This window comes from Mastigoproctus giganteus, chromosome 14, assembly GCF_048544385.1.
Source record: "Mastigoproctus giganteus isolate SK-2022 chromosome 14, ASM4854438v1, whole genome shotgun sequence".
Taxonomy (NCBI): Eukaryota; Metazoa; Arthropoda; class Arachnida; order Uropygi; family Thelyphonidae; genus Mastigoproctus; species Mastigoproctus giganteus.
The window spans coordinates 87,763,253-87,778,462 of NC_143588.1; the positions used below are offsets into that span (position 1 = coordinate 87,763,253).

The 15,210-nt window shown below is 36.5% G+C and overlaps 1 protein-coding gene across 3 annotated transcripts in view; it reads right to left on the reverse strand.

Annotated features, from left to right (window-relative positions):
- Positions 1 to 15,210, reverse strand: part of LOC150075326 (lysine-specific histone demethylase 2-like) — a 362,688-nt gene that overhangs the window by 171,361 nt on the left and 176,117 nt on the right. For all 3 annotated transcript variants that reach the window (XM_090389224.1, XM_090389225.1, XM_090389223.1), the window contains exon 13: positions 3,641 to 3,775. In XM_090389224.1, coding sequence (XP_090245350.1) covers positions 3,641 to 3,775 — 135 coding nt within the window. The remainder of the gene's footprint in view (positions 1 to 3,640; positions 3,776 to 15,210) is intronic.

Here is a 15,210-nt window from a genome sequence, read left to right on the forward strand (position 1 = left end):
CCTCTACCTGCACCACTATGAAAGCAACATCACAGAAAATATTAAATTCTACCGATATATAGATGACGTCCTCTTGATCAACTATGACAACTTTGCAAATGTAGCAAAGAATACTTACCCAACAGACTTAAAAATTGAATGTACAAATCCGGATAACAACCAATAAGCTGTCTACTTAGACAGTAAAATCGCCATCAACCAAAACAAAAAAATATATACACATCACTATGATAAAAGAGACTATTTTAATTTTGATACAATAAAACTCACACACTGGGAAAGCAACATAGCGAAGCATATGCATGCTAATACTATAAGAAACCAAACAAACAGACTTTTAAAAATCTACAACAATATAGAAAGCGTAAAGATGGCAATACAAAAACTCATCAAAACCCTAGATGTAAACAAAATTCCCAACCGATACAGTCCCAACCGTATCACATAAAAACTGCCATATATGCAAATATTAGAACACATCACCCCAATGTAGACCCACATATATTCATCGAAGACCATCTAAAAATAAAATAATATCCCCAAGTTTATAAGGCTTACTACACTCAGACGAGGCTCGTCGTCTGACTGCACTACAACCTATTGCCAAAATTAACCCCCACCCCATAACCCATAGTAAGAGGCTGTATATATGTATATAGCTTTGCCTCTGGACAAAAATGTGCTGTCACGCCTTAGAAAAGCGGTACCGGCACAGTCCGAGGTAAGACACAAAAACGTATGTAAAAATAATGTAAATACAAAAAAAAAAAATTGTCAACACAACCTATATAAAGATTACAGAAAATCATCAATCCAACAGCAAACCTCCTCCGCATGCATTGGCATGAAAATCGGGGCCTAGGCCACTGCACCATCTACACACAGGATAACGTTAGGGTGACTGCGCTATAAAGATCGCTACCTATAAAAACAAACAGAAGGTGGGAAATCCCTCTTTCTGTTCCACAACTCCACCGGAGTACAGCATTAATCAAGTAATTAGGAATTTTACAACATAGGATACTTACTCGTAGGGCTTTGTGAACTCTATCACAGTTTTCTGAAGGGATTGTAAAAAATAAAAATTAAAACTAATTAATACTATAAATAGATATGCTAACAATATTTTAAAAATTCAAAAACTTAAAATTATAGAAAGAACTTTAGAAATTAAACAAAACAAAAGGAAATTAAAACAGCAAAACTGTGATAGGTACAAACAGAAATGAGGAAGTATGAGGCATTACATCAAAAGGGCTGTCAATCCACTCAAAGCCCCCCAACGAAGTAGGGGATTGACGGCCACATGATGGAATGCAAATATGTATTATAGTAATTATGATAGTAATAAGATAGAAGTATACTGTTAATAATAATTAGTAATTACCTTTTGCTACAAATAAAAAAAATTTTCATCAGTAATTTATCATGAAAATTCATTATCATTAAGCATTAAACTTCTAAACCTAATATGTATAGGCCATGCGGATTTAAGATAACCTAAATAAGGCTAGCTTAATGACCAGAATTGTATGAACACTAATGCCTATATGTAAAAACCACCAATAATAGGGAACATTCGAACAATTAGAAACGAATATGTACTGGCACGTATAATGTTCAATTGGCCAATACGGCAAAAACAATGGCATTAACGATGCACAAAAGGATTAAAATACTAAAGAATACATACATCTAAACGTAATATTAATATATATATATAAAATATTAAAAAAAATATGTTATATGATAGTTATTACAATAATACAACTATAAACAAAATTACAATTCATAATACCAATTATATATATATATATATATATATATATATATATATATATAATAATTGTATTCTTTACATAGAGGAATTAATAAACATCAATTATAGATCACCACAAAATTAAAAAGATACCACACACTTTTTCATAATGAAATAAATATATAAATTTAAAAAAATAAGTTTAAGTAACAAACCCAAATTACGTGGCACCCCTGGAATGTTGTTGCAGCACCCCAGTTGAAAACCACTGTTCTAATACATTACTATTTATACACCATTTGGCATCTCTCATATTGTGGAAATAACTTCGCAACTGTGATGGCATGTTGCATTACCAGGATACCTGCCCACTCACTGAGGATGAAGCCAAATAACTTCAAAACGATCGTCTGGGTGGTGGTATCCACTGAAAATAAATAACAGCAGTCTTCTCTACTAGAGAAGCATTATTTATTTGAAGTAGTGCAATACCAGCTATCTCGTTGTGAAGGCAACCACAATATGAGCTACAATTAAAACGATGCCTTTTACACTACATACAGAGTTCAAATTTATGAATAAACAATGGTGTATCTACACTGATATTATATAATTAATTTTTCTTGTAGAGATATTTAAGTATCCAATACTCTGACCTATCCTGTAATGAACGAATAAGTTATTTCCGCTGAATAGAGCAGGAACTGGCTGATTGTGGATTTTATGTTGACAAAAAATTACAAAATCTCTGGAAAAGCAAACTTAAGGTATTATAGGAAAATTAGGGTTACATTTCTAGCTCATTAAGATATTTTTGTATATAAGTCATATTTTACACTTATTTTGCCATTGAGATGTATACTGAATATAGAGGTATTTGGCTACAGATTTTGTACAGATATTCATAAAAGTATTTATTTTTATTAATGGTGGATTTTTGAGCTTCCCACCTCTTTAACTTATGCATTTTTAATAAATATTATAATGATTTGGACTTATTTATGAGACAACTACTGTATTCATAATTTTCATTTTTGTTCATCGTGTCTGAAGGTAACACTGAAGGAAGTGTTTTATAAATAAACAAATGAAGTAATATATATTAATATTTTATTAATAAAGTCATAAAGACTTCACCACTGTTTTGTCAGGGTATCGTCATTAGAAATTATTTGCTACCTGAAACCTGAAACAAGCTCTCATATACCATTTCACCTTTTAAATAAATGGTGAATCATAAATGACATAATGATAAATAATACATATAAAATCATTTACTGCTGGTTATTTATAATGAAAATAGTGATATTATTTGTTTGAAAAGCAATGCATTACTAAGGCAACATTTGTTCTGCTATGAGCATTAAAGGAACTGCATTGACAGGCAGTTTAAATTCTTTCAGCCACAAAAATACAAGATGGTCCTCTTTCATTTCATCATAATGTTAAATGTATTTAAAATATACATAAAAGAATAATTACTCATAAAATTAAGAGTGTATATGTATGTATTCTATGGCAATTCTCATGCGTGCATTTATGGTATACATTTAAAATTCACTTAAGATACTATTAATTCAGGGTAGGAAGGTGGATCATTAACAGTCCTGAGATCAACTATAAAGAATGAAGTGCCTGGTCCATAGTGGGTAAAGTGTGATTCAAAATTTCTCTTTTGTGATTAATTAAATCTGTGAAGTCATATTTGCTTGCCAAGGTATACATAATTTAAGTAGATTTACACCACAGCACAATTGGAAAGACACTGTGATTGCTATTTTACATGGAAGATTTATAAAAGTAAATAAAAATTAACATAAATGCTAATATTTGTTATTTAATTTGGAAAACATATACATTATTAATTGGGTTATACCTTACCTGTTCACATATGACAGTAATAGGATTATTAATTACACCAGTCACAATTTGAGCACCTTTACCTACACATGTTCCTAAACTGGTATCATCCCAAATTCTTCCCCCTATCCTATTTCTACCTTCCAATACTTGTACCTTGGAGGGAAAGGAAGAGAAAAATATAGCTATATGTTTATTTTAATTATGCAAAATGAAAAACTATAAAACAATATACAAGTATAGATTTCTAACTTAAAAAAAATTATTTTAATAATTACAGAATATGCTTTTGGATATTCTGCTGATTCTATATTTAAGCAAATTAATTACCCTATTATTTAGTTCTTGTTCACTGATGAATTTATTGACCTTTGTATAATTTGCTTAGTTCCTTTAGATATAACAAGGATATCTAAACACCATTTCTGAGTTGTACACTGAAGGATGCAGATCATCATATACAGCAGGCCATAAGTGGACATAAAGTTAATCTGTCAAAAATCCATGCTTATTATATTAAGAATTTTTGATTCAAGTCCTCTATGCTGTTCAAGTCAAGGATGAGCAACCCAATTTTCATGTGTCTTATGGTGATCCCAATATCTCCCTCCCAAAAAAAATGGTGTTAAGTCTATTTCTTATTCTGCAACCAAATTTCAAGGTTCCATGACTAACATCATGTATATAACAGACTTGTGTTTTTTCTTTACGTCAATTTCACTAAATTTGGAAGTGGAACTCTATTCTCTTGTACTCATCTTTGTCAACTATAAAATGTTTTTTTAAATGTGAGTAGTGTTTTCAAAAATGAAATATTTCAACCAAAACAAATGGCTTATGGACCATACCCTTCAAAATAACTTATGAATAGTCAAAATAAATATATCCGAAAACACTTATACTATTGTGAAGATTGTTCAAATCCAAAAACCACATTAATGCAATATTTTAATTTCTTGTGTTACTGTATAATAAAAGCCCAAATACAGTCAATCCTCGTATAGTAGAATAATTGTGTTCCTAGAAATCCTTGTGCAATGCTAAATTGTGCAATATAAACAACAGGCCCTATGGGAAAAATAGGGTTAGGTACCCTATTTTTCCAAGATTGAACCAACCAAGATTGAACACATTTGTAACCAAAACATTACCAAACACAAATAAATAATCATAATAAAATGTTACGTATTTTATTACGATTATTATATAATAAAATATTGCTAATGCTTTTGCTTCTATCATAAGCAAACTTGTTTTTTGTTTGATTTTCTATCCAAACAGATGACAGCTATTCCATTTCTTCCAATTCTTTGTGTCTTGATCTAATGGATTTTAATTACACTTCGAGTTGTTCCTGCAATGAAAGTTGTTTTTATTTTCTTTGCATTCTTTCTAATTCTCGGTATTGCCTCATTTAGGCCTGCAGCATTTGCAATATCACATGGTCTTTCATTTTGTTCAAAGCATTTCACAATTTCATATTTTTTCTCTATCGACAGAGGCGGACTGGCCATAAGCCTTACCGGGGGAAACCCCGATGGGCTGGAGGCCGGTGAGATTTTGGCCATAAATGCTAGTGTGAAGCCACTACAAATTTTCCTGGGTAAGAATTTTTGACCTAGTCCGCCTCTGTTTATCGATATTGCTTTTCTTTTTCTCTATGAATCTGTAGTGTCTTCACCAGGATGCTTCCTTTTCACACCTTTTAAGTATTTTACTCATTTTTAGGGAATAAAGCACAATTGCAAAATGAGGAAGCACACTTGATACACATAAACAAAGCTGCACACATGTAGCAACTGAATAAACAACACCGTAAAGGCAGAGACAAACTATTAACACCTCACTAGCTCACATTTTACTTAAGCACATTTCTGGGAGTTACTACCATAAAACAATAAAAAAAATTTCCACTTGTGTTTCTGCTAGTAGAATCTGTTATAAACTGTCGATCTAATTGCATTTGCGATAATACTGATAGCTGGAATAGTGTGGGTTTTTAAGTTATTATGGTGAAATGTGTTTCCCCTTCACTGATATAAAAAATATAAATACATTTTCAGAATCTTCTCTTCATTCCTATCGTGTTGCTTTCAGTTGAGGTAATTCCACGTTCGACTGCCATTTCTTGTAAACACAAAGGCGAATTGTGCATAAGTGAATTCAGTTCGTGTTATATACAATATCATTCCCCTATTTATAAATCGTGTAGTATAAACATGTGTTATACAAGGAGTGACTGTACTTCTATGTATCATGCTTATCATTGTGTCTGCTATTTTGGAACAACAAGAATTTTGTTAACTGTGGGGGACTGGCCTATCACGGTAAACAAGAGGCTTTGCTGTGATGTGGTATGCAATATTCGAAGAGTCCTTCAGGGTACACTAAGCTTACTTAGCATGCAAGCTGTAGAGACTGATGTGATTTTACTGTGAGTATGCCAACCGGGATAGCCAGGTGGGTAGAGTGCCTGCCCGGCAACCCAAAGGTATAGTATATTTGGGTCTAACGGCTCCTGGGATTTCTCCCATCTCCGCGTATGTACACTGTATCAGACAAGCCAGGGATTTAAAAGTATATGGGTCATGTGGTATGTATCATGTTGTGCCCTTGTTCATCTGGCCTGTTAGCTGCTGAGCCCCTAATGGGACCCGACATTACCATACCTCACCACAGGGAGGCCAGCCGGGTGTTACCTATATAGTATTCTGGCGGGTCCTGCCACCTACTTTCCTGGGATTTCAGTGGCTAGAAACTTAAAAAAAAAAATGCTTAGTTATTAGCATTTGCTAGAATAACTTAGAAGCTTGTGAGGGGCTATACGCTGAAATAATATTTTCTATATGCCTAATGGGTTGGGCAAGAAATTTTGATGTAGTGAAATTTGGATGGTAGGGCTGAAAATGCTGTGAAAGTCAACAGTAAAAGGGGTGTGAAGACTGAAAAGTAAGTAAGGGGCCGATAGAGAGGATGGTCCCGCGATTGCAGTGGAGCAGGCCCACTCCACCAGAGGGAAGAGATTTGGGGAAGGGGAGGAGTGGGGGGCAAAACCCCCACTCCCCATAGGAGGGGACAGAAAGCACCGTTCAAGAGAGAAACAGTGTACGTTGAGTCATATGATCACCTTGCATGTCATTTAGTCCAGGTGCCCAACAGGGCAAGATGAGGTTCTGTGGTGCCTTTGACCGAGTTGACTCACAGTCTTAGTTGTGTTTCCATTACTCTGGGCCATTGAGGGTTGGCTGTTGTCTCGTGATTGATATTGTCCTATTCATGGATTTGTGAACTTTTGGGATACCTCCTCAAGGGGAGGGGAGGGTCCGTTGTCTTGTGAACAGATATTGCGCAAAAAGTAAAGGCTTTGTAGGTCTCTTCCACTTGCAGAATGATGTCCTCCTGGTTTTGAAGAAGCAAGTGAATCTTGGTGTAAAGTTGACATCTGAGGTCCTTGTAGTGGTCACACTCGTAGACCAGGTGCTCCCAGGACTCCTCCTGTCCACAGGAGCACCGTGAAGTAGCTGAGATTCCAAAGTCATATAGCCTCTTTCTAAATGAGCCATGTCTGGTCAATAGGTAGGTGGTTTTGAGTTCGGGTGAAAACCAGGCTGGGGAGAGTGGATAAACTTGTCTGACATCCGGTATAAACTTCTTAGTAATGGAGCCTTTGTTAGTAAGGTTCCAGCAATTTTGCCATATTGATTTCACGTGTTGTAAAATCCATCTGTTCTCCATGGTTTTGGAGTTTGCTGAGTCTGTGGTGAATCCTATATGGAACCCAAAGGTCACTGGTTTGAATCCCGCCTCGGACTTGGATCAGAGTAAAATGCAAAAACTTTGGGAGATGCATTATGGCCACAGAAGCCGATGCGCCAACAACAACAACAACAACAACAAAAAAAAAAACTGTGGGTATATGTTGTTAATGGCAATTTTTACAATTATTTTAAAGCGTTTGCATTTATTTATACTGTTTATGCAATTTGTTGACATTTCAATACAATTTCAATGAATAAGTAAAAGAAAGTGATGATTGCAGGAAGAAAAGAAAAAACATGACCAGACAAAGAAGACAACATTGGTTGCAGCTTGAAAGTTCAAGCTGATAATGCCAGACAGCAATTTCAAAGAAACATTAAAACTCATGAAGTGAATATGATGAAGTTTATTCATAGGGAGAGTTTATGGGATATAATTAAGGAATATGAATGATAAAGATACATGAATTATAAAAAAAAAAAAAAAAAAAAAAGACCCACTGCAGTGTGGATTTACCCACAAGTTTTTTTTTACATCATTATATGATAGGGTATACAATATGATAGTTATTTTATTTTATTATTATTTTTTTTTTGTTAGTTGTTGGCGCATCGGCTTCTGTGGCCATAATGCACCTCCCAAAGTTTTTGCATTTTACTCTGATCCAAGCGCAAGGCAGGATTCGAACCCGCGACCTTTGGGTTGCCAATGATAGTTGTATAATAATTTAATGTCATAATAAAATATTCTTTTTTACCATCTTTTTTTAAAAATCATTTAAGCTAGGGTTATTGAAACAGTTAGTCAAATCTTTGATTATTTAAACTGCTGTCTTCAAGAAACCTACAAGGTGTGAAGTTTGCTGACAGTGCAATAAAAAGAACACAAAGTGAAGGAGCTCAAAAATGTTTTATTTTTATTCAAAATAATCACCACCTGATTGTATGCTCTTATTACACGGCTTTAAAGTTTATGAAAAGTGTCAGCAAAGGCATCTAAAGAGATGATGTCCAGTTTGGCAGTTATGTTTTTCTTCATATCCCAAAGTCCTGAAATCTCATTCTTTTGAAGGTAGTTTTTACTTTGGGAAAGAGGAATAAATCCACTGGTGCTAGATCAGGAGAATATTGTGATAGTTGATCTGTATAATACTATGTCTTGTCAGAAATCTCTTAACAACAGGTGCAGAATGGGTGGGGACATTGTCTTGCAGGAAGGTTTAGGTGGTAGATGACTCATCAACTGGTGCAATACCACCACTTTGCTTATTGGAGGCTTGAAGTGGTGGAACCCATGTTTAGTCTCTAGAGATAAGTTCCGGTCAACACTTCCCTATCTCTTCCATCATGCAGTATGATTGATGACTTTTGAGGTTATGATGAACATCGTGGTGAGATCCAATATTCCTTACATTTCGAGGGTACAGCTCTAAAACGGTGTTTGCAGGTTGGCCGCTAATTAGTACACCGGACCGAACTTTTTGGTAACTCTCTAGGAGGCTTCCGGATCAGCTAGTGTATAATCTTGCTACCTCTACTCTGCCAGATGGTGACTGGAGGGAGTCCAAGTAGTATGTATGCGGGGAGCATTGTCGAGGCCATGTTATGTCAAGGATCGGGGTATATTTTTACCATGTGTATGCCATATACAAAAATTTCATTACTTCATACATCATGTCCCACCCACCTTTTCTTCCTATTGAATACACCATGAATTGTCAAACTAATAGAGCAAGCTTATCTGCGAAAAGATCTAAACCTCCCAAGCACTTCCTAATTCATTTCACAAATATACGTGGTCTCAATTCATATCTCAAGATGTCCATTTCCACTTGCAGTCTGCCAAACTCCATGTACTTTTTCTGACAGAATCTCAGTTATCGGTTGATTCAACTACTGCTCATCTCAGATGCCAAATTATCATCTCAAATTATTCGCTGTATGATTCCTTTCGCCTCAAAGGTGGTACTTGTGCATATGTCCGTTCTGATATTCCCTGTCAAAGACTTGGCAATTTGGAATCTCCTCTCTTTGATGTTCTCTGGCTTAAAATCCCTCTACCTCATTGTGTAAAATTCATTTGTTTTCTCTACCGTTCTCCCAACTCCACTAATTACTTGGAGCTCTTTGACTTCCTCTCTTTGCAACTTGACTTTCTCCAGTCCAACTTTCCTAACAGTGAGGTAATTTTCCTTGGTGATTTTAATGTTCACAACTCCAGCTGGATTCCGTTTTCTAGTCACACCGACGCAGCTGGTCGAGATGCTGAGGCTTTTGCAATTACTAATGACCTTGCACAGATTGTTCATTTAACTACAAGAATACCGGACAATCCTAATCATACAGCCAAGACGCTTGATCTTTTTCTCACAAACAACCAATTTAAGTACATGGTCGAAGTGAGAGGTCCTTTAGGCACTTCAGATCACAACTTGGTGATTTTCTCTTCTCCAATGGAACCTTTATCTCATGGCTATTCCCAACCTCGAAAGAGAAAAGAAGAGCGAAAGAGAAAACCAAAAAAATTTGGTTTTCTCTTTCGCTCGTGTTGTTTGGCATTACAAGAATGCAAAATGGGATGACCTGCGAGACTTCTTTTCTTCTTTTCCTTGGTCGGATTACTGTTTCAAAACTTCTGATGTCAACGGTTGCTCAGTCGTGTCAGTGAAATTATTTTTGCAGGAATGGAATCCTTTATCCCACACTACACTTTAAAATCTTGTCCTTTATCTAAACCTTCATTTTTCCAATAAATGTGCTAAGGCTGTTCAAGAGAAGAATGTTGCATATCGTAATTGGCTTGTTTCTAATTCTCCAGTTTCATTTTCTGCCTACACCAAAGCTCATAACAATTGCAAAGCAGTTATTAATCAGTCCAAAATAGAGTTTGAACAGGCTAAGAGTAGAAAACTTGCTTCTTGCCTAATGGTAGCCGAGCATTCTGGTCTCTTGCCAAAGCTATTGGCCGCAACTTTTGCCCATCTCTGCTCCCACCTCTGTCCAAACCACATGGTTCTGTTGTCACTTCAGCCAAGGATAAAGCTGACCTGCTAGCATCCCATTTTTCTTCCAACTCATGTATTAATGATCTTGGTAAAACACCATTTCTAGCACGCTCCATTCGATGCCTCCTGTGGTCTTCCATCAGAAGGATTTTGATGAATCTTGATGCTAAGAAAGCTCCAGGTCCGATGGTATTTCTCCACTTGTTCTCAAAACCTGTGCTCCTGAACTTACTCCTGTTCTTTGTCACCTTTTTTCACTTTCTTATTCCAAAGGAAATTTGCTCATATCCAGCCAGTTGCTAAAAAGGTTGACAAATCCCTCCCATCCAATTATCGTCCCATTGCAATTACTTCTACTCTTTCTAAAATAATGAAGAAATCAATTAACTGCCAACTCTTAAACTACCTAGAAACCTTCCGTCTGATCAACGATCGCCAGTATGGATTCCGTCAGTGTCGATCCACTGGTGATATTCTAGCTTATGTTACCCATTTATGGACCAATTCAATGGAAAGGTTCGGTGAAACACAAGTAGTTGCTCTTGACATCTCAAAGGCTTTCGATCATATCTGGCATAAAGGTCTTCTAAACAAGCTTCCATCTTATGGTTTGCCAACTGTTTTTAGTAATTGGTTATCCATTTTTCTCTCTGATCGTTCACTGAGGATGATGATAGATAGGTCTCTGTCTTCTCTCTTCTCTACTAATGCCAGTGTCCCCCAAGGTTCAGTTCTTTCCCCCACTCTTTTCCTCTTGTATATTAATGACCTTCTTCCATTGACAGGAAATCCTATCCATAGTTTTGCCGATGATAGCACATTGCATTCCACTTTCCATTTTGAGAAACCTTGTCCTGCTCAATCAGCTTCAACTTCTCGAAAATCTGCTACCAATTCCTTAAATGCCAATCTTCAGGTAATTCTCCAGTGGGGCAAAGACAACTTAGTTGATTTCAACCCTTCTAAAACTCAGTCTTGTCTTATATCTCGCAAAAAGGATTCTTCTGCTCCTATGCTTATCTTTAGCGACACTCCGATTTCTAGGCAAAATGATATATCTCTTTTGGGGATTACCCTGACTTCTAATCTCTCTTGGCACAAGCTCATTACAAATATTGCTTCCTCTGCATCTAAAAAATTAGGTTTTCTCTTTCGCTCTAGGCATTACTTTTCTTCCAAACAGCTGCTCACTCTGTATAAATCACAAATCCGCCCTGCCATGGAATATTGTTCCCACATCTGGGGTGGTGCCCCCAAAACCTCTCTCTCTCATGCTTCTTGATTCCATTCAGAAGAGGGCAGTTAGGTTAATTAATGATTCATCTCTAACAGAGTCTCTCCACTCGCTTTCTCATAAACGTACTTTTTCTGCTTAATGCCTCTTCTACAGATACTTCCATAGGCACTGTTCTTCTGAATTGGCTTCTATAATTCCCGCTCTCTCTCTTTCAAAACAGTCCGCACACATGTCGCCACCAGCGAACATCCATTTACTGTCTAACTTCAAACTCACAGAACAAACTTTTCATCTTCCTCGTTTATTCATTCAACTGCCGTTTTCTGGAACAACCTTGCTTCATATGTATTTCCTGAAAATTATTACAATCTACAGAAGTTCAAGTCCAATGTCAACAAATATCTTCTTTCGTCTTCTCATCCTCCAACCCAAGCACAGTACTATAGGTTCTAATACCTCTCGTGTTTGGGGTTTACATAAAAAAAAAAAAAAAAAAAAAAAAAGAACCAACTGCCTCTTGAAACTGCAGCCTCACCTTGATGTAGAATGCAGCATTGACTCTCTCTCTCTTTTAAGTACAAATTCCTTATGAATCACACCCCGTTTGTCAAAAAAAAGATAATCAGCATTCGCTCCTGGACCTCAATCTTGGATCCTAAACTAAGCTTTTGTGATGATTTGAAGTCCACTGCATGCTTTGATGCTTTGTTTTTGGGTCAATTTTTTTTTTTTTTTTTTTTCTTTTTTTAGTAGTTTTGGTGCATCGGCTTCTGTGGCCATAATGCACCTCCCAAAATTTTTGCATTTTACTCTGATCCAAGCGTGAGGCGGGATTCGAACCTGCAACCTTTAAGTTGCCAATGATAGTTGTATAATAATTTAATGTCATAATAAAATATTCTTTTTTACCATCTTTTTAAAAAATACATAAATTAAAAAAAAATACAAATATATATATATAACCAAGCAAAATACTCTGGTTTAAGTAATATCCAAAAAACATAATAACAAACATCTAAATTTTCACAAAACTAGCTCTGCATGTAGCTGAATATATGCTATGTTATCGAAAGTAGTGAGAAACTAACAATAAGCATATTTCATGTACACTACTGGTTATACAAATATTGTAAAGGAAATGTGGTAGCACTGAGTTATAAATGAAGCTGCAGATGACAAAAGTCATTTATAATTATTATACCACATAGAAATGTGCTCAGTGAATTTGAACGGTGATGGGTGTTAGAATGCAGAACTCAAAATAACAAGTAATTTGGGGCTTTTGAATTTTCCAAAGGCTTTCATTCAGAATATCACACACAAGTTGAAAACAGTGAACCATGCGAGGTTGAAAATCGAATGAGAAAACCTGTAAACAAAAACCTTTACAAAGACTTACAGAACGGCAATGCACTGATTATTTGACTCTCTCCCCAAAACTTATTTTGTTTTCATTTTTTGCTTCAATGATTTTCTTTATTTGAAACAAAAACACTTACAAATTTATTTTTAATTGTAAAATTATATACAAGGCTTAGTGAATGTTGCAAAAAAATTAATTTTATTCAGTGATAAATGTTTGCTTGTTGTTTGTTTGTTATTTGGTTTTTAGGAGCATTAGCAACTAAGGCCATATTGCTCCGGGGATATGCGGTGGTCATTCCCTGACCTTTCCGCATCCTCTGTATTTGGTGGTGACGGGCTTGAACCCCAGTCTAATCAAGAAGCGTGTGCTACGCACTGCTGCTCCTTCCCACATGGCTACGGAGGCGCCTTCAGTGATAAATGTTTACATTGTTAATATTCTTCAGTCAATATAATCTTCTGCTAGCGCACACTTTGTTCCATCATAACTGCAACTGATTAAAATAGTTTGGAAGTCTTCCTTTGTGAATGTTTAATAAATCTCTAAAACTTGTTAAAACTTTGCAGGCATTGTTTTTGTATATAGTGGTAGGGAATTCAAATTTTTAATTGAGGTAGCTAGGTAGATCTAACGTAAAATTATAGAAACAGAAATACGCTTCACTGTTTCTATTAGATAGCGTAGTATTGACATTTAATTAATTTAATTTATTGACTCTATTAATTTTAAGTATCATGCCCCAAACTAGAGCAGCAAAGCAACGGGCACAAAGTGGCAGGAGTGCTGTGACTCGGGGGAGAACTGAGGGGGGCAATTCTCCAACGCATCACAGCCTAAAAAAATGTGCAACTTGTGAAATGGTTGCCGAACTATCTGGAATGGAGCATGATATTGCCATGGGGGATGTCTTTGTGTGTGCGAGATGTAAGGAGTGTAAGGAAATCAGGCGACAACTCAGCGTTGTTATGGGTCTATATGAGAGTTTGAAGGACTGAGTGGATGCCCTCGAAAGATCTAAATTGAGGGGCCCATCGGGCTCTCAGCTGCCCACATCAACGCCAGAGCTTGCACTTGGTCATCACGCAACACAGCAGCAACCCCAAGGCAAAATGCGCTGGTCCCTCAGGAACTATAAGTTGTTGGGGACTCTATTGTCAGGGAAACGGGGAACATGCTTTGTAAAAAGGATAGGTGGAACAGGACCAGGGTATGTCTGCCAGGGGCAAAGGTTGATGACGTTGTAGAGCAGATATCATCTTTTAAGGGCACAAAAGGTGATATAGTTGTACACGTTGGCACTAATGATATCAAGAGTAGGAGAGCAGCAGAATTACTTAACAAGTACAGGTCACTGATGAAAAAAAGCCGTGAATTAGGGTTGAATTTGAAAGTGTCTGCAATTCTGCCCAGACACGATAGGAGGGAGTATATGATGAGAGCCTTGTCGATCAATTCGGCCCTGGAAAGATTGTGCAAGGCTCAAGGGATAGAATTTTTTTCAGCCTGGACTGTACTTATTAACAGGAGAGACTGCTTCTACAGGGATGGGATACACTTAAATAGAAAGGGTGCAAGAATATTTGCTGATGCTGTCGAGGCAGTTAGGTGGGTTGGAAAACTCATAGCTTGGGGGGATACAAGGACTAATAGTTTAACAGTAGCCGTAGGCAAAGGTAAAGGTGATTCTTGCACAACTTCTATTAGAATAAGTAGTGACCTGGAGCGTGGGGTGTTGGGGGTTTCAGGGACGGGTGGCGGTCATCTTGGAATGGGTGGGTATATGGGATGTGTTAGGGTAACAAAGAATAGGAGTAGGAGCATGTATGCTTGCATGTATACCAATGCTAGAAGTATATTAAATAAATTTGATGAATTTGAAGTGTTGGTCAAGACATCAAAGGCAGATATTGTTGGGATATCAGAGACATGGTGCCACACTGATATAAGGAATGCCGAACTGGAATTTGGGGAGTACAATGTGTACAGAAAGGATAGACAGGATAGGAAGGGAGGAGGTTTTATGCTGTTAATTAAGAAAAACATAAAATCAAAAGAAGTACATCCAGTTGATATAGATGAACAGTGCACTGTTGAGTCAGTTTGGTGTGACATAAGCACTACGAAAGCAAAAATAAGAGTAGGAGTGTGTTATAGGCCTAATGACTCGAATGAGTACAATGAATAATTGTACAGAGAAATAGAGTGGGCTAGTAAATCGGAATGTC